The 26,073-nt window shown below is 43.4% G+C and overlaps 1 protein-coding gene across 1 annotated transcript in view; it reads right to left on the reverse strand.

The window, feature by feature from the left end:
- Positions 1-24,768, reverse strand: part of LOC122793771 (probable ATP-dependent RNA helicase DDX17) — a 1,394,853-nt gene extending 1,370,085 nt beyond the window's left edge. Inside the window, exon 1 of the mRNA XM_044061964.1 lies at positions 24,434-24,768. Within this exon, the coding sequence (XP_043917899.1) occupies positions 24,434-24,477 (44 nt within the window). The 5' untranslated portion in view covers positions 24,478-24,768. The remainder of the gene's footprint in view (positions 1-24,433) is intronic.
- Positions 24,769-26,073: the final 1,305 nt, after the last annotated feature.

The raw sequence follows: 26,073 nt of genomic DNA on the forward strand, positions 1-26,073 counted from the left end.
ACTCTAATGGCCTCTCTGCAAAAGGGGGGTACGACTTGGTTCCTCCCAGTTTGTTCAGATACCATACCACTGACATATTGTCTGAGTGGATCGCAATTGTCCCGACAGGAAGAAAGCTCTGAGCTCTGAAGTGCTTGCAATGCTACTTGCACTGCTCTCATCTCCAAGATATTGATATGCAGATGTACCTTGTGTTCCTGCCATGTGCCTTGGACTGTCCTGCCGAGATAATGTCCCCCCCCACCCCATCTGGGAGGCATCCATGGTCACTGTGGCAACAGGAGAGGATGGGACGAAGGGTTTTCCCGCACTGAGGATGCTGGTGTGAAGCCACCAGCATAGTTCTTGCTTGCACTTGTCTGTGATCATCATAAGATGAGAAAGCGGAAGATGTTGTAGAGACCACTGGGCGAAGAGCAGCCACTGAAGGAGCCTCATGTGTAGCCTCGCAAGAGGAACCAGCATAACTGTTGCAGCCATCGTCCCTAACAATTTGAGAATCGTTTTTGCCTTCACTTTTTTTCAGAGGGAGCAATGCCTATACCTGTTGTTGCAAACACTGAATCCTTTCTTGTGGTAAAAACACCCTCATGAGTATGGTATTTAACTCAGTGCCTATAAAGGCGACACGCTGCAAGGGCAACAAGGCAGACTTTTCCCAGTTTAGAGTGACACCCAATTGTTGGCACAGCTTGATAGTGGTGTCTCTGGTCTGTAGTAGCAGATGCCTAGTGGTGGCAGAAAGGAGCCAGTCCAGGTAAGGAAACACTTTGAATCCCTGACGTCTCAAGTGAGCCGTCACCACTGCCATACAATTTAACACCCTAGGGGCTGTGGTGAGACCAAAGGGCAGGGCACGAAATTGAAAATGACGCCGGAAGCGTAGAGGACTTCTGGATGCCCTGTCCATCTTTATATGATAGTAAGCATCCTTGAGGTCGATGGAGCACATCCACACTTCTCTTCCAAACAATGGGAGAATAGATTGCAACGTGACCATTCGGAACTTTGACTTCTTCACATGGAAGTTCAAGCGGCTGAGATCCAAAATGGGTCTCAGGTCCCCTGTTCTTTTCGGCACCAAAAAGAATCTCGAGTAAGTCCCTAATCCGATCTGGTCTGAGGGGACATGCTGGATGGCTCCTTTTTCAAGCAGCTTTACAACCTCTGAAGCTGCGGAATCCCTTTGATTGGGTGGAACATCTGGGATTCTTTTGATCAGTGTGGGGGGGGGGGATGAGATATCCCCTAGAAACTATTTTTAACACCCACTGATCCTAGGTGATGTCTTGCCAGGCTTCTGAGTATAGTGAAATGCGACCCCCGACTGGCTCCAGAGACGAACAGTCATGCCCCCATCAGGAGCGCTGGTAGGGAGAACCATGAAAGGAGCTGCGGTCTCCCTGGTTACGCGGGCCTCCTCTCCCTCTAGGGCAGCGTCTACCGGAGTTACCACCCCCTCCCCTGCCTCTGGAGGGGGAATCACTTTGTGCGTAATGAAAAAACCTCAGGATTTCTTGAACCACATTTTCCCACTCGACCTTGGGATAAGGTCTAGAAGGCATGGAAAAACGGACTCCCACGGCAGACAGAGTTTTTCCCTCTTGCTCGCACATAGTGAGAGTGTCCTTCACCTTGGTCCTGAACGAGGAACCATCTAAAGGGGCGTTGGTGAATGTAGACTTTAAGGCCTCCACGAAATTAGAGAGGCGCATCCAGGAGTGCCTCCTGAGAGAAACTCTGGAACTCGCTGCCCTACTCACTCCTTTGGCCGCGTAAGAGATCAGCCTCATGGAGGATTTAGCAATAGAATTTAGGGTAGACATCTGAGCGTTTACTTTGAGCCACTGTCAAAAATGTTACCCAGCAGAGAATCTCCAAGCTCTTTCAGGAGATCTCTTTGGAGCCATGTAAAATGTGACAAGTAATTCAGCGACCGCAGAGTAAAGGCCGCTGAAGAAAACACATGCTTCCCATACCGGTCCGTGGTCCTAGACTTCTTGTTAGGGGGATGGACGATAGATAAAGTCTCAGCCAGTTCCTTCTTTGTGGCCGCTGCCACCACCATGACATCTACTGGAACCCCCTTCGTGAGAAACTCGTCAGCAGGGGCGGACAGAAATTTGTTGCGTCTCCTGGGGACTAGTTTCACAGTGTCAGGGGTTTCCCACACCCTTCGACAAACCAGATCCAGGAGTTAGTCTAAGGGTGGAGAAACCCAGGAGGCAGAGGGTTGAGCCCCAAAGGCCTTCAGGAACACAGACTCCTCCTCGAAGGGGGGTTTAAAGGGCCAGTCGCCTCTCTGCTTCAAGATCTCTAGGATATCAGAGAAAGATATCCTCAGAAGATGACTTGGGGGACCCCTCTGATTCCTCTAGGTCAGTGTCCGACGTGAGAGACTCTTCCTGGGAGTCTATGTGCTTCCTCTTGCACGTTCTTTTTCTGGGTGGCTCCTCAGGCAAAAACTCTGGGGGGCCCTCAGAAATTTGGGGACCACTCATGGAGGTATCCTGAGGCCTTGGGTCTCCACTGTCCAAAGACAGGAGATGATCAGAGACCGATACCGGAGCTGGAGGGGATATAGTGTGTCAATGCTGTATGATGCAGCTGAGGACCTGGTCAGCACGCTTCGCATGACCTCGAAAGCTAGTCCCCCCCTGCTCCGAAGATCGACCAACCATGGAAGACCTCGGAGCAGAAGGGACAAGGTCTGAAGCCAAAGCAAGGGTCTGGCTCGCCCGAGCTGAAGCACCGAGAGGGAGGCTAGGAGCCAAAGAGTGTCCCAAGACCTCCCTCTCGGGTCTGACCGAGGAACCACGAGTCCTGGACCCTGTGTACGAATCTGACGGGGTCGGAGCCAAGATCGAAGCCGATAAGCCAGGATGGGTATCGGAGCCAACCTGGAAACATCAGACGGCGCCGACCACTCTAGCTCCGAAGATCAATAGACGATGGATGGGTGACTGGCTCCAGAGCTGACTGGGCTGGAGCCAAAAGCAATTTAGCCAGCACCGGTGATTGGACCAGTCTCTCCACCACTCTATCCACATCAGAGAGAGTCCTGGAGGACCTAGAGGACAAGGTAGGAGATCTAGACCTCCTCTCTGAAGGAGACTTGTGAGGAGGAGAAAACGGTCTAAAAACTGGAGACCGGCTCCGAGCTAGTATCTCCATCATCAGCTCCGAGAGGCTGGGAACCTATGTAGGTTCTGTCGATTCACAAACTTCCTTCAGCACCGAAGACAGTGGAGCCAAAGATGCCACAGTAGACTTAGTAAATTTTTTCCGGAGGCTCCGATAATACTGACTGAGCCGGAGATAGTTTTTTTGCTTTGGAGGTTTTGTCTCTTTTAGAGGGAGAGGACTTAGCACTAGAAGACCTCTCCAAATCTTCCTCGGAGGGTTTCAGTAATCCCTTCAGAATTAGTTTGTTCTTCTTTTCTTAAAGAATACAAGGGCTGAATGAGTGACAGCATGAGGGCTGAATGCATGACAGAACGCACAAGACTCCTGAAGGTAGCCCCCAAACAATAAACACACAGAGTGCCCATCAGTAATCGACATCTTATACCCAACATTTACTACATTTCTTAAAGCCCGAAGGCTTATGTTTTTTTTTGTATCCTTGGACATCGTCGGCAGGACACTAGTCACAACACAACAGTCAAAACTGACACCAGCAACAAAGCGCGGGAACTAGACTCTAAATAAACTGTACACACCACACAAGGACCTCTAACTCAAACGGCCCCGACAGGAAACAAGGGGAAGGACTAGGGCCTCTAACTTAAACGGCCCTAGCCCAGAGGGATAGGTACCTAAAAACAAAACAAACACAGAAGGGTAAACAGATAACCAAAGGAGAACTACGTTCTCTAACTGAAACAAGCCTAGCCCGTTGGGAGATAGTAAGACAAAGGCCACAAGAGATAGTAAGACAAAGGCCACAAAAGGCCGCACAAAAAAGCTTCCACAAACCAACACCACACACACCTAGCTATGAAAATAGCTTTTGGAGCAACAATTTTAGTCAAAGAAGACAAAAAGTTATACTTAGCCACAGCCAAGAGCGAGACCACGTCTGAGCTTTACAAGCGGCAAACGAGATCTGGGGAAAGGGAGCAGTGCAGCATGGGATATTTCTTAGCCCAGCCAATTGAAAGACTTCAAGCTAGAGTATGGCCGAGTCAGAGCAGAGGTTCGGCTCCGAACCCACGGGTAAGAATGTAGGCGAGATTGGACTACATAACATCTACTAATTTTACTTTAATTTTCTAACCCTGAATGCCTCTCGGGAGATATGCTGACGAGAAATTTGTAACCTACTTCTTGAGAACATGTCATGTGAAAGCACAGCTGACAAGATAAATAACCCTCAGATCACAGCTTCAACACAATGTGCACTTGGAAAAGAAATTACACTTTTGGAATAAAATGTGTTTATGTCCCAAGTACGGAGGGGGTGCTAGGGTACTGCTACAGTTTATCACCCACAAGATTTAAAAATTATAAGTTGAGAGACTGACAGAAAAAGGAATGGTGTTCCCGAGCCTACTAAAAGCAGGCTGGAAGACTCTGAACTTTAGGATGGGCCATCTTGGACCATGAAGGAGTTCAGCCAACAGTACGGACAGCACAGTGGTGCAGCAGTAGCATTGTCGCCTCACAGCAACAGGTTCTCCAGTTCAATTCTTGGCTGAAGTGTCTTCTGTGCAGAGTCTGCATGCCCTCCCTGCGTTCGTGTGGGTCCAGGTAGTTTCATAGATTAGTACTAGGCTAATTGCCCTGGTGAGCCATTTTAAGCCTAGCCAATTACCACTTGGAAGACTAACCCGGCATCTTGTGTCTGTAAGGCAAACACCTTAACCAATAGGCCACCCTCCCAACCCTACCACTAGCAAGCATCTTAAATAGCTGAAAATTTGCAGTCTGAGTGTAGGTGTAGGGGAGTGCACTAGTAAACAGTTTCAATTAGTTTCTGAGCGAGATACCACAGGCAGTGCACCACTTTTAGATGCACTTCATTGTCCAGGTGCAATTTCCATAAGCCTGATCTTCTAGCCTCTTGCAGAATCTACATCACTGTTCAAATATAGGTTCATAGGTTTATACTAGGCTATCTGCCCGAGGGCATTTACAAGCCTAGCCCATAGTTTTGTGGCTTACGCCACCCCTTTAGTATGGGGAACTATACCCATTATTTTGCTGTGCCTCTGTCGAGCAGTGACACTGAGGTAATCCCTGGGGTATATCTGCAATCTCCCATCCATTGGTCAAGATTTCTCTTGAACAAGGCCAGCGAGGTGCTCTGCCTCACATATACCGGGATTTTGTTCCACAGCATAGGGAGTCTTTGGGTGATGAATCTATCCCTCCAGCACGTCTTATTAATAGCCGTGTCGAGGTTTAAGTCTCCCGCCCTTGTGGCTCTGATGGATCTAGATTTATTGAGGTAAAGCATATTCATCAAATCTGGGTTTGACATGGCCTTGTATGTCAGGCACAGGTCACCTCTGAGCAAGCGGTAAGCGACTGAATAGAGCTGAAGTTCTTTCAGTCGGGCAGCATAGGACAGATTTTTGAGACCCTTTATCCTTTTGGCGAGGAACTTTTGTGGCCTCTCCAGCTGCTGCAAGTGTCGGGTCAGATACATTCCGAATGGGGCATTGTACTCAATCATTGGTCTGATGAGTGATGAGTACAGGGAAACTATGACCTCCCTTGATCTAGATGTGAATCCCTTCATGATAAGGTGGGCAATGTAGGTCTTCCTAACTACTTTAGCTACATGGGTGTCGAATGACAGGCTACTGTCAACCTGGGTCCCCAGGTCCCTAATAACTTCTTCTGTGCTCAGTGGATTTCCACCTATGTGGTAGCTAGGGGTAACCTTGTTTTTCCCGAAGGGTATGACTATGCATTTTTTGGCATTTAACTTTAGGCCATGGCTCTGGCACCAGTTATCCGTTTCTGTGAGACCTTTCTGAAGGATATCTGTGTCAGATCTGTTTTCGACTACGGCGCCCAGTTTGCAGTCATCTGCAAACTTTGTCAGCCATAACCCTCCTGTGTTTGCTTGTACTTCGGAGAAGTAGATGCCAAACAAGAGTGGGCCCAGGACTGAGCCCTGTGGGACACCACTTGAGACAGGCTTAGAGTCTGACATGGCGCCAGCAACTCTGACCCTGTGGGTTCCGTCGCTCAACCAGTTTGCAACCCATCTTGTGATGTATGGGTTAACATTTAAGCTGATGAGTTTTTCAAGGATACCAGAGTGGGGTATTGTATCGAAAGCTTTCGCCAGATCGAGGTATGCTGTATGGACTGCTTTTCCCTCATCAATGGCTTTGGTGACTGTTTCGAAAAAGTCAACCAAGTTTAAAAGGCATGATCTGCCTTTGACAAAGCCAAACTGGGTTGGATCCAAAGTCTGCAAATTCCCTATGTCTTTGTTTATGAGATCCATTATGATCCTCTCCATGGCTTTGCAGATAAGGCTTGTCAAGCTAATGGGCCGGTAATTTCCTGGGTCGGTGGAGGCACCGCCTTTATGAAGTGGGACCACTGTCGCAGTGCGCCACTCCTGGGCATGCACTCCAGAGGTGAGACTATGATTAAACAGCTGTCCTAGCTGTGGGTTTAATTCCTCGTTGAGTTCATGGAGCACTCAACCGCGTACACCATCAGGTCTCTTGGATGCTGTGTTTTTGCTTTGGAGAGAGCAGTTCTCACTTGGGTGTTAGAGATGTTTGGGGGCTACAATCGCTTGGTATAGATATCTCACCTTTTGGGGAGGTGGAGAAGTTTGCACTGAACCTGTCAGCCAGTATGTTGGCAATGTCTGTAGGATCAGTAATCTTCACATCATTTTGAACTAGTTCTGAGCATATCTGGGAGTTTCCTCCCAGGTTTCTAACATAGCTGAAGAAGGCCTTATGATTGTCTTTTGAGTCTTTAGCTATTTTTCTCTCAAAGTTTGCTTTGGATGATTTTATGAGAGCTCTTAGTTTTTTAGTTTTTTACTTGTAGTGATCAAAGGTGTCCTACCTTTTAAGGATTTTGCTCTATCTTGTAGTAGCTTCCTCCTTTTGTTGTAGAGTTTGTTTACGGCTGGGGTCCACCAGACTGGACGCTTACCTTTGGTACAAAGAGTCTTTGTTTTGCTTGGGATTGCCTTATCCATGCAGTCCTGTAGGTGCTGGTAGAAGGCATTTGTAAGTGATTCAGCGGCTTGGGTACTGTTTTCCGCCGGCTCGGGGGCCTTAAAGGAGACCACACTAGTCTTTAGAAGTGTGAAGTCGGCTTTTGAGAAGTTCTTTACTGTGGTCTTTTTTATTTCAGGTGGGGGTGGGATGAGGACCTCCAGCGAGATTAGTTTGTGATCTGATCTCACCAGTGAGGGGTATACTTCCGGTGTTGAACATTGTGCTCCCATGTTCGTGATGAGATCAAGTATGTTTTTGTCCTCTTGTGGGGATGGTGACCAGTTGTTCCATGGCGTTTGAGTTTATGAATTCCAGGAACTTTTGGGCTAGGGTATTTGGGCTTGAGTAGTGTTCCCAGTCTATATTAGGGTAATTGAAGTCACCTAGTATGATGGTGTTTGGAGATACATTTATCCCCTCCAGTGTTTTCATCAGGAAAGCCATGTGAGGTTCCTGAGTTTGTGAGGGTGGCCTGTAACATGCTACAATTTGCAGGGCAGTCTTGCCTATGGTTAATTGCACCTGGATGGTCTCCGATGCATCGTGCGTTGCCACCAATCTTGAGGTGTGGGTGTCCTTGATGAATATGGATACCCCCCCTCCTTTCTTGGTATTGTCCGGATTTTGGGGCCGGAACGCATGGTATGAGGTAAAACCTGATAGTGCTGGGGTGCTCTCAGGAGCCTTGAACCAGGTTTCTGTCACAGCACAGACATCGATGTTCTCCATACTGAGAAGGGCCTCGAGTGCGTGCATTTTGAGATCGAGACTTCTGGCATTGAGCAGCATTACCCTTAGCTTTTTTCCATTTTTGTGTTCTAGGGTGGTAGGTTTAGAATTTGAGCCTTGCCTAAAAAGGCACTATGGGGTGGCAAGAGCCTTTGCCAATATCCGGAATCCCAGGGTGACAGGTGCAAGCTGTCCCTTGCGAAGCATCGTGGCTTGTCCAGCATGTCATCCCAGGCAGACAGACATTGGATCCCCTTTGAATGACACCAGAGTTTAAGCCAATTGTTAAAGCTGATCATCTTATCTCTGTATTGTGGCATCATTCTTGGTGAAGGTAGGATACTGCTCAAGGTCAGGGTCATACCTGCCTGGGCTACATAATCAGAGAGCTCCTCAATGTCTCTTTTCATGTAGTCCAAGGAGGTACGTCTCAGGTCGTTTACACCAGCGTGGACAATGAGTCGTATTTGTACCTGCTGTTGAGAGACCTGAGTGCTTGCGTTATGTGGCGGATTCTAGCGCCCGACAGGCAGCTTACTGTGACCCTCTCCTTACTCAGTCTGGTAAGCGGGACGTCACTGTGTCTGACTATGGAGTCACCAATGACTAGTGTGTCTGGCATTGTGTTTGGCCTTAAGGGCTGTGACTGTTTGACACTCTGACTGTGAGGTCTATGTGTTGCAGGTGTTGTGTTTGAGGTGGTAGTTGTTTGGGTGTCTGCTTTGGTGGCCTCTGCTGTTTTGGTAGATTTTTGCTCAGAGCCTCCGAGTATGTCTTTGTGTGTTTATGTGTATGATTTGAGGTTGTGATGGTACTATGTGAGACTGGGTCTATAGTGCGTGTGGTAACCTTCTCCTCCTGACTGGTCTTGCCAGTCCTATGTTGAGAGAGCTCAGCCTCCAGTCTGGCCGTATGGTTGCATCTCTCGCATGTATTTGTGTTTTGTGGGAGGAGGAGAGGGTTGTCTGTGTACATGAGGCAATTGTAACATTGCCTCAATATTCCCAGGTTCACCAGCTGAGCAGGAGAGGACACTAGCAACTGATCCCTCGACATGCTAGAAGGAATAGACAAAAAAACTTTAAAAGAGATTCCGGGGGATGTGGGTGTCCGAGAAATGGGGTTCGCCTTTTTTGGGGTACTATCTATAACAAGAGTGCTGTATCAAGGTGATAAGTACTATAGGAGCAAGTGCTAGGTTTAACTGATAAAGAATAGTCTACTCGGAGTCAGGTAGAGATGATCTTTATAGTTATAGGGTATGCAGATCAGAACAGTAGTACAGTTCGAGGAAGGTAGTTTTAAGGGAAAATTTGAAGAGTGGACTTTAGGTAGCCCTAATAGTTTAAATCTGCTTAACCGGCGCTGCCCTAGTGTGCAACGGTAGCAGCTCCGCGCTAAATCACGCTAAACCACGCAAACGCGCGTTTAGCGTGTTTTATATCAGGGGGCTGAAAGAAGCTAGGAACTGGCCCAAAACGACCAATAGACTACAAGTTACTGGCTGAAACCTCACAAAACTGGACCAACAGGCAGCTCAATGCTTCCCACTCCCACTGGTAAGCAAGGGAACTTCCTCTCTTCCAAATTAGGCAAAGAATCAGTAACAGGAACTGCAAACAAAGTCCTGTGATCAGCAAGCTCTGAAACTGGACTAATCTAGCTCAGTAAGGCCCTTAAAACTAATTTGAGCTGAAAACAAGAATTTATGTACTCACCATAACATTCGATGTATGTAGTCCATCTCGCCTCACATTCGCCTCACATTCTTACCCGTACTTCGGTTTCCTCTAATGTCATAGAGACATGCATCTGGAGCATTTCTCCCCAGGCCTCTGATGAAAATTGGCTTCATTCCAAGTTGGACTTTCCCGGTTAACAAACGTTAAACAAATAAAATAAAAACAGACTAATTTCTCCCCAGGCCTCCGTTGAAAATTGGCTTCATTCCAAGTTGGACTTTCCCGGTTAACAAACGTTAAATAAAGAAAATAAAAACAGACTAACAAAAAAACAGGTGTTTAAATCATCACAGAACATCATGCCACGCAGTTAACAGTGATTATGCTAGTCTAGGGGCGGTAATTAAATCTGAGCTAGTTCAGCCCAAATATGCAGCTGTCCCCACGCACTGTATGGTTAAATGACTTGCTCAAGACCACATAGTGGGCAAATGAGGGTTGGGGGAATCAAACCATGTACTACAGAACTACAGCTCACAGCCTTAACCTGCTGCACCAACTGCCATTAAAGAGAATCTGGTAGGACTCAAATCCACAACCACTGAATGCCTTTTGAGATTTTACAAGCAGTCCAATAACAATATACATTTGTTAACCAGGTGGACCCACCTGACACCATCCCTTTCCAGGGGAAACCTGGCAGCAATATAAAGTAATTTAAGATCACAGCTTTACAACTATGCCCCTACATGTGCCCCCCCCCCCCACATTTCCTGGGAATTAAACTCTGGCCAACTGCTTGGAAGTCAGCTAAACACGCCACTATACCAAACACTGGTGGAAGGAAATAAATTATTTTATGTATACACACACACAGAAATGGTCAAAGACGGATTATTCAGAGCTATGTGCGACAACCGTGCCCTGGCCCAGCAATGAAGGAGCCTCAATCCTCACCACTAACACCAGGGAGGTCATCTCCTAGAAGAGAAAAGGATAACTAATGGACACAGCAAAGTACAATAACTAATACACACAACAAAGTACAATTTCCCTTAAGTGGACACAGAGATCAAAGTCAGCCTGCGGCTGGTTGCTCCTTTCCCCACCAGGTCCCCAATAAGATTCCCCACTGGCACAGTTATAGGGTCCAGGTCTCAGCCTAACTGAGCAAGCTAGAGCCTCCAGTACCCTCTCTGCCCAACCAGTACTTTGTGCCCCTGCCAAGTAGCAGACAACACATACACACACACACTGAGATAAGTATTTATACAACTTCACAGATACTCCTGGGAAAGGCTGACACAGATTCTCCAGCTGTGTCCCTTTACCCAGACTGTACAGTAGTAATTACTGCCACCACCCAGCTAATAATATCAGCGACTAAAAAGGCCCTTAAAAAAGAGAAAGTGTCCAATTATTACTGTGCAATATTATCCAGTGGTAATGTGACTATTCAGTCTAGGCTTATTGGAAGGGCTCAGACAGTACACTCTATAACATATAATGTACTCTAAAGCATAATGTCTCTCTACATAAACCAGCCACAGGCAGAAGGTTTTAAAAATATTTAATAATAAATAATTAAAACAAGACAAAACTACTACACCACAGAGATCTAAGAGTTCAGAGATCACACAGAAACTTAAAATACAGTAGGACAGGTCTGATTTCAAAGAAAAATACCTAATTAATCTTTACTAGCTTTAACTATTCCTACAAGAGATCACAGCGCTAAAAACTTACATGTGAGCTTAGGCAGAGTGCAGAGTCGGATATCCAGATCAAAATGTTCAAAGTCTCTTGTGAGAATAGTATTTAAACATTACTAACAAACATGTCTGCTGGGTCACTCCCAAATTACATCATGTTGACACTTAGGTTTTCCCAGGCAAACAAACAGCATTCTTTAGCAATCTAAAGCCTGCTCAGAAACTTACAATAGAAGACATGTCACATGTATGTTCTAACAGAAACCAGAGCAGTAAAGCACCATCCACATGTAAATTCTGGTCATAAACTTTAGCCTTAAAACAATGGGCATGAAACCTTTATCAAGAAGCACTGGAGCCGAATTCTAACATGAAAGGGTCACAACATGCTTCACTGGGTCAGTAGAGTGCAATGTTATCACATATTTTGCAGTTCCACATTTCACAGTATTCTTTCACATTCAAGAAAACATGCCTGTATTTTACATTTACAAATGTCAGAATTGTATATTAAATTCTATTTGACTAGGCTGGCAGCCTTCGCCATCTCTCCCCAATAGTCACACTATGGATAAAAGGGATGAGAAAGCCAAGAGAAAAACTCATTTCTGTGGGGTCTCAGACAACCGGACAAAAGACGTAGCTTACAAGTAGGGGAAAGGAGGGGGTTGGAGGTGAAGAAGGCACACCAGACAAGGTAGTCAGAAAAAAAGTAACAAAAATGGTCAAAGGCAGCAGATGAAAACAGTCAGGAGGATCAGAAAAGAAGACAGCATTAGTCAGGCTGACTGTGAGAACAGAATGGGAGAAAGCAGAGATACAGAATGAAAACTGTGTTGCACTGAAGTGTAGTAAATACCTCTATGGTTCACTCAGCCTTGGACACTACAGTTTTGAGTGACATACAGCAGAGGGCATTACTTGGATAACTGACAATATAAGTCAGGTATCATTAACCCACACACTGCCAAATACTGCAACGCTTATTAATGTCCAGTTTCTTGTAACAGTAACATGGGGACCTTTAGCACAAACTGTAAAACACTGAGCATTTACCAACATGTTTTAGTAATGAAAAAGAATTGCAGCATTTGATAAAGATCCCCAGAGAATGACATTAAAAACAAAAGTAACTGCCATAACTGCACTGCAGGGTGGAGGTACTAACCCTCTAACTGCACATTAATTTTCTCTATAAATATTAGTTATAAAAACAGTACTAAAATATGCAATAAAGACAGGGTGGCAAACTCCCTTAGATGCGTTTCAAGAATGGGTGCTTCAGTTAGGACAATAACTGCTCTCTGAATTGCATCAAGTACAAGGCAACTGGGCCATGTGGCCCTTTCCTCTTTCACAGTAATTCTCCTTATACATTACCTCACCTTTTCAAAGAGCAATAGGCCAGTCACATTGGGGGTGAACTTGTGAATACCTACCCAACTATTCTCCTGCTCCTTTTTAAGGGAAGGCAGTATGTCACTGCTTCATCTGGCCAGAAATTTGTTCCAGAGATGGAGTAGTTGTTGCATGACTAACTCTCTTACAGTGATTTGTTTACTTCCTAAAGCAAGTTCTGATTTGTGGTCCTATTGTCTGCCGGACTATTAGATTTGTGGAGATGTTAGAGAGGTCATAGACTGTGTGATCCCCAGTTGCCTGGCAAGCAAAGCATAGACTGCCCCCTAAGGAGTCTACAGGGCGCTGAATACACTGTCATTGACTTCAGTCTCTCCTGGTAGTACAAGATTTTTATACCTGTGATTTTTTTAGGAACTGCTAAGGTCTCCAATACATTTAGTAAGATGCATCCCAAAACGGGCACTGTAATGTAGGATGGCTCTGATTAGTGCAGAATATCGGAGGAGTAACGATTTTAAATGCACTGTGATCAGCTGCAACTGATAGTTTTTACTAAACACTGTTTCAATAAGATGATCAAAGAGGAGGGAATTAGCTACCCATGTTCCAAGGTTTCTCACATCTTCAGCACAGATCCCCAAGGGACTGCACTGGTTAGCTTCAAGCTCTCAAAGTTTGGACTTGCCACCCTCACTGCTGGGTTCTGTCCTTCAGCCAATTTGCTATCCACCTAACTACATGGTGATCTTTTTGGAGCACATTTAGCTTAACCATGTCAGCATGCAGTACAATACTTTCATGAGGTTAAAACATATATGGACAGCCTGACCTCTCGCCACTGCTTCTATTACACTTTCAAAAGAGTATCAGATTAAACAGGATCGAACTCTAAAAATTCAAACTGCTTGGGAGGCCTTATAAAATTTTTAACATAGTATCTCCATGGTGGGTCCATTTGGAAAAGATCACAACTGCTGTGCACCTCAGGGACAAAAGCAACTGATAAGCTCAAGTTGGTCAGCTGCAGAAGCGTGTCTGCCAGCACTAGGCAGCCAGGTATATTAATCATCGGGTCCCATGAAGAAAGTTACTTTCAGAAACAAAAAAAAAAAAAAAAATTTTTGAGAAGACATGGGGGTTGAGATCCTTTGGAATGAGTGAGTTTTGTATAGTGTTTCAGGGGTGAAACTTGTACTGAATTACTTGTGATATCTACTAGATCCAAGCAGTGGTATCACCCTGAACAAGTTCAGAGCAATGCTGGTTCTCAATTCTTAACTTTCTGACTTAAGTAACGAAGGCTTTGCAACAATCCTTAGCTTCCACTGCTAAGTTCACGGAACACTGTTTTCTTGACAGCATTTTTCAGTACCTGATAATTTTCTGACCTTGATTTTGGTTTTTAGTTTTGCTGTGTACTTTAAGCAGCTATTAAAATCCAAACTTGAACAATGGTATTATAAAGTTACAAGAATTGCATCTATTCACCTCTACCATACCACCCCCACTGCTCTGTACTGAAAATCAACAGTCTTTACCCTAAAGCTAGCAATCACACAACTACTGCTAACACACAATAAGAAATTATAAAACCTTTCTTCCTGACCAGCTCTTAGCAACATCCTCCACCATACTCTTCCAAATCAACTCCTTCATTCAACTATTAACTACCAAAAATGTATAAACCAAAGAAATCTACAGAGCACAGCTTATATACCAATTGTGTGCTCACTTTGGAACTACATCCCAGTGTCTATCCGGTCACTATCTAACATTCCTTCCAGCCTTTACTAAAAGAATTCCTTTCTAACTCTTGGCTCCATTCTTGTACCACACAGCTTTATACCAACACCCCAATCTTACTTATTTCTTTATGCTAACCTTCTTATTTAATCTGCCTCAAATCAATACTTCTAATTCCTGTACTGGCTTACAAACCTCTACTAAATCACTATGCTACTTGGACGCCTTTACTTTCTGCCACCATTTATTATTACTCCCTTTACATTCCTCTCATATGTATTTTTTTTCATATTTATTTCAATTGTATTTATATCTTAAATATTCTCTCTAGATTTGTTTATATTCCTTTTAAAAGCCAAAAATGTGTACTCAGACCCACAAAGGACTGCTGACACTGCTGTAAAGGTTAAGTGCTTTCTTTCCTTTAATGTGAACGAACTTCGTCAGAAGAGACACTCAATTACCCATTTAAATACAAATTATTCAACCAATCCCATCAAGTACCTTAAATTGGGACTAATTTCCATTAAATGAGGACATAAATAAAAAGTCATAAATACATATTTAGAAAAAAATACATATTTATGTCTGTGTATACATATTGTTAAAAATATACATGTTTTTTGACTTGAGTATGTCATTTCTCTTAAAAATGTATGTTAATAATACAATCATTTAAAAGGCACTTCATGTTAAAGTGCCATTCAGCCTAGGAATTTGATCAGCTTTTAAAAATACTTGCCATTTTAGCTCTTTAATCTCAAGAGCATTATATGTTCAAAAAAAATTTTCGAACCATATCCTTACTAACTAGTTGGAAATTCCTTTTGTCACTTAAAAGCTTTCATGCAAGACTGGTAGTCTGTTGCTTTCATAATAACCAATCTGTTCCCTTTGTTGTCTTTCATAAAACGATACTGTTTACTTTTTCTCAGTTTGACTAAACTATCCATCTCCCTCCTGTCCCAATAAATTCTCTTCTTTATATTCCTGTTATTAACTGCGGTGGTGGCGCTGCGGTAGTGTTGTCGCCTCACACTTAGATGTTGCCCGTTCGATTCTCAGAGCGTCTTCTGGGTGGCGACATGCGTGAATTGGCGTTCCTTCGTTGAAGGTTGTGCATTAGGCCCGGCAAGCCAACACGCAAAAATCTACTGCCAATCATTAGCGGACCGGAGTTCCGCTGTGGCGACCCCTAACCGGGAAAAGCCAAGACACAAATATTCCTGTTATTACTATCTCTTGTAAATGTTTACAGTTGTTGCAGACTTGCATTCAGAAGTTCGTTTACATTAAACGAAAGAAAACTCAACCTTTACAGCAGTGTCAGCAGTCCTTTGTGGGTCTGAGTTCAAGTTTTTGGCTTTTAAATGTTTTTATGGTTCGTGAACTGGTGGTCTTTGCTGTTTATTATGTTTATATTCCTCTCTTACCATTATATATTTTATTGCGAGTGATACAGATAAAATAATGCAATTTACATTCTTCGGCGTCCCCCCACAGCCTCCAGTGAAAGTGTGTTTTGTGTGTGTGTGTGTGTGTGTGTGTGTGTGTGTGTGTGTGTGTGTGCAGGTGGACTTTGTTGGTAAGCAAATAACATTTAAGCTGGTAGGAACTGTAAAGGTCAACACATTTACCCAAGGTAAAACAGAATTTATTCTCAAAGCTAGTAGTAGTGTCGACATTTAAAGCATCACAGCCAGCCATTGGATGGAGTCAAGGCTGGTTTTAGGTGACTTGGGATGTGACACTAACCCCATGCTAAAAGAAGAAAAAGAAGAAGAAAAAAAAGTGGGATTGATTACAACAAAAGTTATACTCTAATTTTTCAATTTTTGAGATATCACCACAGAAGTGCAGGGAGTTGGTATGTTTCAAGTCTTTTGACTATTATATCTACATCCAATGGTTTGGGTACTTAGAAACAAGCAGTTCTCAGTTTGCAGTCAGGCTTAACTGGGAAAGGGCATACCAGTGAGATGGTGCCTAAAGATGATACATTTCTTAGGATCAGGTCAGGAATATGTTGTCCTCTAGCAGGTTCTTTGATTATTGCTCCAAGGAGTTCTTGTTTACAAAATCAAGGACTTTTTAGGCATTACCTACACGTGAGGCATAAGTATCACAGTTTATTGAAAAGTAGTTACATTGGCAGCAATAGTTAAGAGGTATGCATACCCCTCGACCTCTTAGCTCAAGTGATCTCAAGAAAGCTTAAAATAAAGTGGGGACAAAGGCCCAATAAGAGAGACAGATTTTAAATATTGATCTTTATGTATGAAACTTGCTAGAAGTAAAGTTTTAAGTTTAAAACTCAAATGCATGTCATTATTTACTGACTTCAATCCCCAATGACTGCCAACAAACCACAAATTAGGTTTTGGATGAAAAAAAAAAACTTCCAACACCATTTATATATATATATATATATATATATATATATATATATATATATATATATATATATATATATATATATATATAGAGTAAAGAATCTCTGAAACATTAGGCAGAGGAAGTATTTAACATTTAAAATACAGCAATAAAAAAAAAAAGAAAAAAAATTTTACAGACAACTCATTTTCCAAGCACATTAATGACCTACACAGGGTGTGTGTCACTGTGTAAATAATGGCCTTCCCGAGGTGCAGAAGCCTGACACCGCCATGGTGTACTACTTGCACAATAACACACACTACCGTATGCAGTTTGTGCAGGTGTGGCCAGTGCTGACTTGACCAATCTCCCCTTTTCGGCTGACATCTACCTGTGATGATGCTGACTTTTTTTAATTTATGAAAAGTAAACAAAAAATGTGAAATGCTAATGTGGTGCATTTCTGATAAAGTTAGTGAATGAGAGCTAAACACACTCAGCAAGGGGCTACCCCCCCCATGCAATACACAATTTTAAGTGTTTTGCAGTCCCATGGTTGGAGGGTTGTGTAACCCCCCCCGATGAACATTACATTGTGTCAATCTCATCTAATCACTCTTTTCTCAAAAAAGTAAAAGTTTCTTCTTGATAAAGAGGTATGATATTGCAATTAAAATGTCCGCCAACGTCATACGCTTGCTACTAAGGATCATAAGTAAAATATCAGCCAGGTTTATTACCTGGCAAGGAAAGTTGAAGGCATAACCTAGAGAGAGAAAGGCTGGCGAAACCTACAGAAAAATATACATGGACTGCAATTAAGATGAGTATAGCAGCATCTTACTATTCGGCGTGCACATCTCTGATTAGAGAGTGGTTTTGTTAAGGATCAGTAACCCACCAGATGTGCAGTAGCAAGCCCCGCTACAACCCTGACACCCAGGATCACGGCAACGTCACTAAGCATTCCCAAATAATTATACATTCTGCCTGCTTGGGTGTGTGAATATTCATAGCATGCAGAAGCTGGCAATTTAGCTAAAAAGCAAAGGTTGGCAATTTTCATATGTTAATCAGATAATACAAAATAAATGGCAAAATGCAGCCATTTATTTTGCCAGTAACAGAGTGCAGTTATAAGTTAAGTTATTATGTTATGTGTTACCTGTGCAACTTTTGACTGGAGAAGAACAGACCAGAATTGTTATTCATAATGGGAATGTACAAAGTAGACACAAAACCTACATTTGAGTTGCCAGAATCATTTAGTGGGCAATAGAAAGTTTTCCTTTTACTGCATATGTGGAGTGTTAAGGGCTATTAAAATCTTCACAACATTATTTGTGTGTATGAAAATATTGCTTTTCTAGCTTGAGAAGTTTTTGTGTCAGCTTTATTCTGCAGTAAGAAGTCATATAAATCAAGCTTCTTGGTATATTTTTCCAGTGTTGCCTTTAAATATTACTGCAAAACATATTTGTTACAGACAGTTGTTCATTATTGGTTAAAATGGCCAATAAAATGAATTACCACATTTTTACAGATATATTGTTAGACTGAACATAACTGTGCGTGCGTAGTTGGCACATATTAATACAGTTTGCTTTTTGGTCTTGTTTATTTATTTAAAGTGTTCTAACTGAAACTATTGTATGAAATGTTTTCTGTGGATTCCCAAGAAACCTACAAGTTGCCACAGAACTAGTTGTGGAAGTAGAAGGAACATTAAGTATTACGTCCTAAACACCAAATTTTATTTTTCTTTTAAGAGGGTGAGAAATGCTAAGCAGGTACTATTCAGATGTGTAGATTATACGGAATCCCAAATAAAGCAAGCCATTAACAGGTTCATAGGTTTATACTAGGCTATCTGCCCTAGGGCAATTATAAGCCTAGCCAGAGTGTGTGTGGCTTCCGCCACCCCCAGGAATGATAATACTGTGCCTATTTAGGGTTTAGTTTACTGTGCCTCTGTCTAGAAGTGACAGAGAGATGACCCCCAGGGTAAACCTACGATCTCCCATCCACTCATCAAGATTTCTCTTGAAGAGGGTCAGTGAGGGGCTCTGCCTAACATGGACTGGGATTCTGTTCCAGAGTGTAGGGAGCCTCTGGGTTATGAATCTGTCCCGCCAGCATGTCCTATTTATTTCTGTGTTGAGGTTCAAGTCTCTCGCCCTCGTGGCTCTGGTGGATTTGGATTTTTTTAGGTGGAGCATGTCCATTAATTCTGGATCGGACACGGCCTTGTACGTCAGGCATAGATCTCCTCTGAGTAGGCGGTATGCGACTGAATAGAGCTGGAGTTTCTTCAATCTGGCTGCATATGACATATGTTTGAGACCCTTGATCCTCTCGGTGAGGTACTTCTGGGGTCTAACTGCTGCAGGTGCCGGGTAAGGTACATACCAAATGGGGCATTGTACTCAATCATAGGTCTGATAAGGGAAGAGTATAGGGGCACAATGACCTCTCTTGATCTAGATGTGAATCCTTTCATGATAAGGTGGGCAATATAGAAGGTCTTCCTAACCACCTTGGCAATGTGGGTGTCAAATGAGAGGTCACTGTCAACTTGGGTCCCTAGGTCCCCGATTACTACTTCCGTAATTAATGGATTACCACCTATGTGGTTAATTTGTGGGTACTTTGTTTTTCCCAAAGGGTATAACTATACATTTTTTGGCGTTCAGTTTAAGGCCATGGCTCTGGCACCAGTTATCCGTTTGAGGCCTTTCTGAAGGATGCCAGTGTCCACTGGAGTATAGATTATGGCGCCCAGCTTGCAGTCATCTGCGAACTTTGTCAGCCACAATCCTCCCATGTTTGCTTGTACTTCTGAGAAATAAATGCCGAACAAGAGGGGTCCCAGGACCGAACCCTGTGGGACACCACTTGTGACTGGCTTAGAGTCTGACATGGCTCCAGCAATTCTGACCTTGTGGGTTCTGTCCTTTAGCCAGTTTGCAACCCATCTTATGACATATGGGTTTACATTTAAGCTGGTGAGCTTGTCTATGATGCCCGAGTGGGGTATTGTGTCGAAGGCTTTTGCAGGGTCAAGGTAGGCTGTGTGAACTGCCTTACCCTCATCAATGGCCTTGGTGACCGTTTCAAAAAAGTCGACCAGGTTCAAAAAGGCAGGATCTGCCCTTAAAGCCGAACTGGGTAGGATCAAGTGTCTGTAGGTCACCAATGTCTTTGTTTATGAGTTCCATAATGATCCTCTTCATAGCTTTGCAGACCAGGCTCGTCAAGCTTATGGGGCGGTAATTTCCAGGGTCCGTAGAAGCACCTTCTTTGTGGAGTGGAACCACTGTTGCTGTACGCCATTCTTTGGGTACGTATCCTGTAGTAAGGCTAAGATTAAACAGCAGCCTTATGTGCGAGGTTAGTTCCTCTTGGAGTTCATGTAGCACACAACCTGGGACACAGTCTGGTCCCACTGATGCTCTGTTTTTAGCTTTGGAGAGGGCGGCTCTCACCTGGACATCTGTGATGTCAAGGGGGCTACATTCAGCTGGGATAGATATTTCTCCTTTTGGGGGGGAGGGGGATTTGCACTGAACCTGTCTGCCAGTATGTTGGCAATATCTGTGGGTTCAGTGTATTTTTTGTCATTTTGAACCAACTCTGAGCATATCTGGGAGTTTCCACCCAGGTTTCTAACATAACTAAAGAAGGCCTTGTGATTATCTTTAGTGTCTTTTGCGATTTTTCTCTCAAAGTTGGCCTTGGATGATTTTGAGTGATCGTAGTTTTTTTGCTAGTACTGATCAGAGATGCCTTCCCTTTTTGGGATTTTGCTCTGTCCTGTAGTAGCTTCTTCCTCCTGTTGTAAAGTTTGTTTATGGCTGGGGTCCACCAGACAGGACGCCTGCCTTTGGGGGAAAGGGTCTTGGTTTTATTTGGGATTGCATGATCCATGCATTCTTGAAGGTGTCCGTCGAAGGCGTTTATAAAGGATTCAGCAGTGTGGACTGTGGTTTCCACTGGCCCAGGGGCCTTGAAGGATACCACTTCAGTCTTAAGGAGTGTGAAGTCAGCTTTTGAGAAGTTCCTCACTGTGGTCTTTGTGCTGGGGGTGGGATGTGGATTTCCAGTGAGATTAGTTTATGGTCTGATCTCACAAGTGAGGGGTATACTTCCGGTGTGGAGCATTGTGTCCCCATGTTTGCGATGATCAGATCTAGTATATTATCTCCTCTTGTGGGAGTGGTGATTAGTTGTTCCATCGCATTTGAGTTTATGAATTCTAGGAACCTTTGGGCTAGGGTGTTGGGGCTTGAGTAATACTCCCAGTCTATGTTTGGGTAGTTGAAGTCTCCCAATATGATGGTATTTGGAGACACATTCATACTCTACAGTGTCTTCAGGAAGGCTGAGTGGAGTTCCTGAGTTTGAGAGGGTGGTCTGTAGCATGCTACAAACTGTAGGGCAGTTTTGCCTACGGTTAGTTGCACATGGATGGTCTCTGATGCTTCGTGAATTGCCACTATCCTGAAGGTGTGGGTGTCTTTGACGAATATGGACACTCCCCTTCCCTTTGTGGTTCGGTCCAGGTTTTGGGGCCAAAAAGCATGATGAGTTATAACCAGGTAGTGCTGGGGTGCTCTCAGGAGCCTTGAACCAGATTTCAGTCACTGCACAGACATCGATGCTCGCCATACTGAGGAGGGCTTAGAGAGCCTGCATCTTGAGGTTTAGACTTCTGGCATTGAGCAGCATTACCCTTAGTTTTTTTTCCACTTGTATTTTCTAGGGAGGTGGGTTTGTTTTTTGAGCCTTGCCTAAAAAAGGCACTACGGGGGTGGCAAGAGCCTTTACCAATATCCGGAAGCCTAGGGGTGACAGGTGCAAGCCGTCCCTTGCAAAGCAGCATGGCTTGTCAAGCAGACAGACATTGGAACCCCCTAGAATGGCACCAGTAATTGAGCCAATTATTAAAGCTGATCATTTAGTCTTTGTACTGTGGCATCATTCTTGGTGAGGGTAAGATGCTGCTCAGGGTCATACCAGCCTAGGCTACATAATCAGAGAGCTCCTCTATGTCTCTTTTCATGTAGTCCAGGGAGGTACGTCTCAGGTCATTCACGCCGGCATGGACAATGACAGAGTCATATTTGTACTTGCTTTGGAGTGACCCGAGTGCTTGTGTTATGTGGCAGATTCTAGCGCCCGACAGGCAGCTTACTGTAACCTTTTCCTGGTTCAGTCTGGTGAGCGGGACCGTCAGCGTGTCTGACCATAGAGTCACCTATTACAAGTGTATCAGGCATGTTTGGCCTTAAGGGCTGTGACCATTTGGCACACTGACTGAGAAATATGTGCTGCATGTGCTATGTTTTGAGGTAGTGGTTTCTTGGATGTCTGCTTTGGAGGTCTCTGTTGTTTTGGTAGATTTTTAATTACAGCCTCCGAGTAGGTCTTTGTGGATGTGTTTGGTCTATGTGAGACTGGGTTTGTGGTGTGTGTGTGTGTGTGTGTGGTTACCTTCTCCTCCTGGCTGGTCTTGCCAGTACTGAGTCGAGAGAGCTCAGCCTCCAGTTTGGCTATATAGTTGCAACTCTCACATATATTTGTTGGGAGGAGGAGAGGGTTATCTGTGTATATAACAGGCTTTGAAGGTGTTAAAAATACAGATCAAGGTTGGCTCTCATGTTTGCTTTCTGTGTCCACAGTTTTTCAAAGAGCTGTCTGCTTTCTTCCCACATCCTAAAGATGTAGATAGCTGAAATGGGGAACTTCCAAATTGCCCCTAGATCTGTAGGCTGCGTGCATACTGTGGTACACTGGTGTGCTGTTTGGTTCTAGGTCTTAACTACTTTTATTCTGCAGTCATTTTACTGTATCTTGTATAACAGTTTGGCAAACATGTTCATGTCTCAATATAGACCAACTATAAACACAACATTGGCAGTTTTACCCTTAAAAGACAACTGCCAAGTTCTTTACTGTCTCGTGACAGCTTGGAGGAAAACACTGAAAGAATGAATTAAATGTGCTAGTTTTAAAAACTTATTACAGCCTAACCGTAACCCTTTTTTGTTCTTTATTAGTTATTTTTGTGTATTTTTTACTACTTATTTTTATTATTATAAACAAACTGCTTACTAGGGAGACTACACTATCTGTAGCAGAACAAAAAAAAGGGTTTGGGTTGGACATTAATAATCTTTGTAAATTATAAAGTATTGTGCTGGTAGGAGCCGATTAGGGTTAAGCATTATTTTATTTTTTTTAATGATTATAACACATTATTGTACTGGTAAGAGTTGAACAGGTGTATGAAATATTTTAAATGATAAATTCCTTTCATTAATTAACATTGTTTGGCTGCTATGAATACCACTGTTCTATGTAAACAACTCACGAAGCAATGTATGCTTGATGTCACTGGTAAAGCTGCATTCCGTGTCAATCATACCACATTACCATATTTTGCATCATCGGCCACGGTCTTGGCAATCACGCAGACCACGCCCATTCCTGCGAGAGGCTGCCTGATGGGTTACTGATCAACAAAACCTCTCCCACATTCCAAAGAGAAGCAGGTGGTGCACTGGACACATTCGAAAACTGGCCGTGGGTGAGTATGTGTGGTATGTTATCGAAAAACAAGCAGGGGTGGTCACTGCTAAACTGACACCACAACCAGACATGCAGAAACAGGGAAAAGAGGTGTGCATAGACAAGACTTCCTAACCAAGTAAATCAACCTCGCCCCCACATTACGATTATAGTTAACACATAAATGAAAAATCAAATAAATTAAAAAATAAACCGCCACATAAGAAACATATAGTTACTCAAAAATACCACCCATTTTTTTCTAGCGCAAATTTCTACTTAGAAAAAAGTTTTTTTTACGTCGTAAATTCATCAATAATGCAAGACAAAAAGGGTACAGAGGGGAAATCAATGACCAACATGGAAACCAGGCAGTGAAAGCGATTATATTATTTGCACGACGACCGAATAAAGCTTAATCGCCATGTTTGATTACTATCGTCTGCAACAGCACTCAACTACACCCGAGGACGAGTCCTTCAAGAATAACTACAAGCTTAAAATCCTTAACTTGAAGGAGCGCCACAACATTAGAGCTATTACAGGTAATATGCATACAGCTCACTGTGATCACCCTAATGATGCAATAAACCCAACTTAATCTAGTCTAAGAGTTAGTGTGGGGAGAGGTAGGTCAAATCACCAACACTCCATATAGATTGAATATATAATCAAAAAACGTTAACAGTAAAGAAACTAAAAAGTCATGACACGTGACTAAATTTTAGCTGAAAGTTTAGGCCTCCATCTTGAATAACGCTGCATCTTCTTTACCGAAGGGTAAGAGAAAAAATGTAATACGTTGTTTTGTTGATGTTAACAGGTACAACTGTTAGCTCGTCACTGTGTTGGTCCTTTAGAACTACGATCTGAGCCTGAAAACGGCCCGGTAGGATCAGTGTTCTTTCTCGAGCAAAAAATAAAACAAACGAGGCAAACGTACGGTTTTAAAATTCAACAGCAAAAGTTTATCGCGTTCTAACCACAAATAGAAAAACAAAACGTAAATTTCGTTTTTATACAAACGATTCAAATGACTCATTCACCAGCTTACCCTCCGCGAGCTCTGCCTCCACGGTCCCCAAATGGGCCTCTCATTTCTGAGTTATAAAGTAAATATTGTCAAATGTTAAACCCCAAATGTAAAGGGTTGATTGTTGCACAGTCAAATTTCGTGCCACCCTACTGATCTTATTTCAGGAAATACAAAGATGTTTCAATATGCCAACTTTTCGCTGTTGCCAGTCTAGATAAGATCCACAAACGAGTTTCTAAGCCGGGCAGAAAATGTATGCTTGTTCCGGCGTCAAGTCCCAATATCGCGGGTAACTAAACTGGCAACCATAAACGCTCAGTAGACGGTATCTACGTTGTCGAGTAATCCGTAGATGTGCAACACCAGCCAATAAAACTGCGCAGTTTCTGAGTTACGTAACGATCATTAAAAAAAAGCATAAGCTATGTAGTACGTGAGTTAAAACCTCTCAAGCGTCCCGATTTGTCATCATGTTTCCTTGCTTTGTTTGTGATAGAATCTGCCTTATTCTGACAAATTACTGAGGATTTAAGTAATTAAATATTGATATGCTTTCGAGTTTCAGATGTCGTATCCTTTGTAAAAATGAATGCTGACATACGTACTGCTCTTTTAGTAACCCCCCTTTATTATTTCAGTCTTTTCTTGCACTAATGTTTGACAGTTGTGTACGGGGGGGGGGGGTTGTCAAGGCTTGCCAGGAAGGAGCGGTAATTACAATACCTTCTGGTTATGTTATATGTTTGTCTGTGGAATATCCTAAAATAGTTTGCTAATAAATGGTGAGTATCGTGCCTTTGTTACACTTCCTGTTTTAGAGGGGGTTATTGTTTCCAGCTACTCTGAAGGACCTGTATGTAAGATAGCTGTGGAATTAGTCAGTGACTTATCAAGAGAAGCCATGTTCTGTGAGTTTTATGAGTATAGTGTGATCAACTGTTCCAAAGACATGCATCTGGAGCATTTCTCCCCGGGCCTCCGCTGAAAACAGACTCTGTGGAACCTAGTCGGACTTTCCGGGTCAACAAATGATAAATACATTAAAAAAATGCCCTTTTTAGCTCTAGGACTATGTCCCTTCTAAGTTTGCTCGGCGATGTAGTGTACTGGCTCACCAGATGCGTATTAGCAAGCACCGCCCAACCCCCACCCCAGCTGGTTAACATCTAGTTGTACTTGTGAATAACCAATATGATGTGGTTCTCATCTGCGTGGTCATCCTGATGAGGAAGCACATGCATGCAGAATTGGGTATTCAGAGACATAGCCGGCTTTGGGCACCAACGAACCCTGTGGTCACTGGGGGACCCCTGGTCTTGGGGGGGGGCAACCACTGCAAGTTATCTTATCTTGATATTTTGTAACATGTCTGTCAAACCAACAAAAGCTAGTACAGCAATCTTGTATACTTAAAGTAGGTGAGTAACAATAACTCTTACTTATTATCTCCTTCAAAATTCAAAGATCTTTAGTTATAGTAACAGTATTTGCCAAGTAACAAGCTTTCCAATTTCATTAAATATTTTACCACTGTCATAATCCCCCTGGGCTATTTAAACCCTGTTGTTGGACATCCTCTTCACTAAAACTAACATAGCCAGCTGTAGGTACCTGCAATAGCTGTGGCTGCAGGTTCATAGGTTGGTACTAGGCTATCG

This window comes from Protopterus annectens, chromosome 1.part0 (genome assembly GCF_019279795.1).
Source record: "Protopterus annectens isolate FY-2018-M chromosome 1.part0, PAN1.0, whole genome shotgun sequence".
Lineage (NCBI taxonomy): Eukaryota > Metazoa > Chordata > Ceratodontiformes > Protopteridae > Protopterus > Protopterus annectens.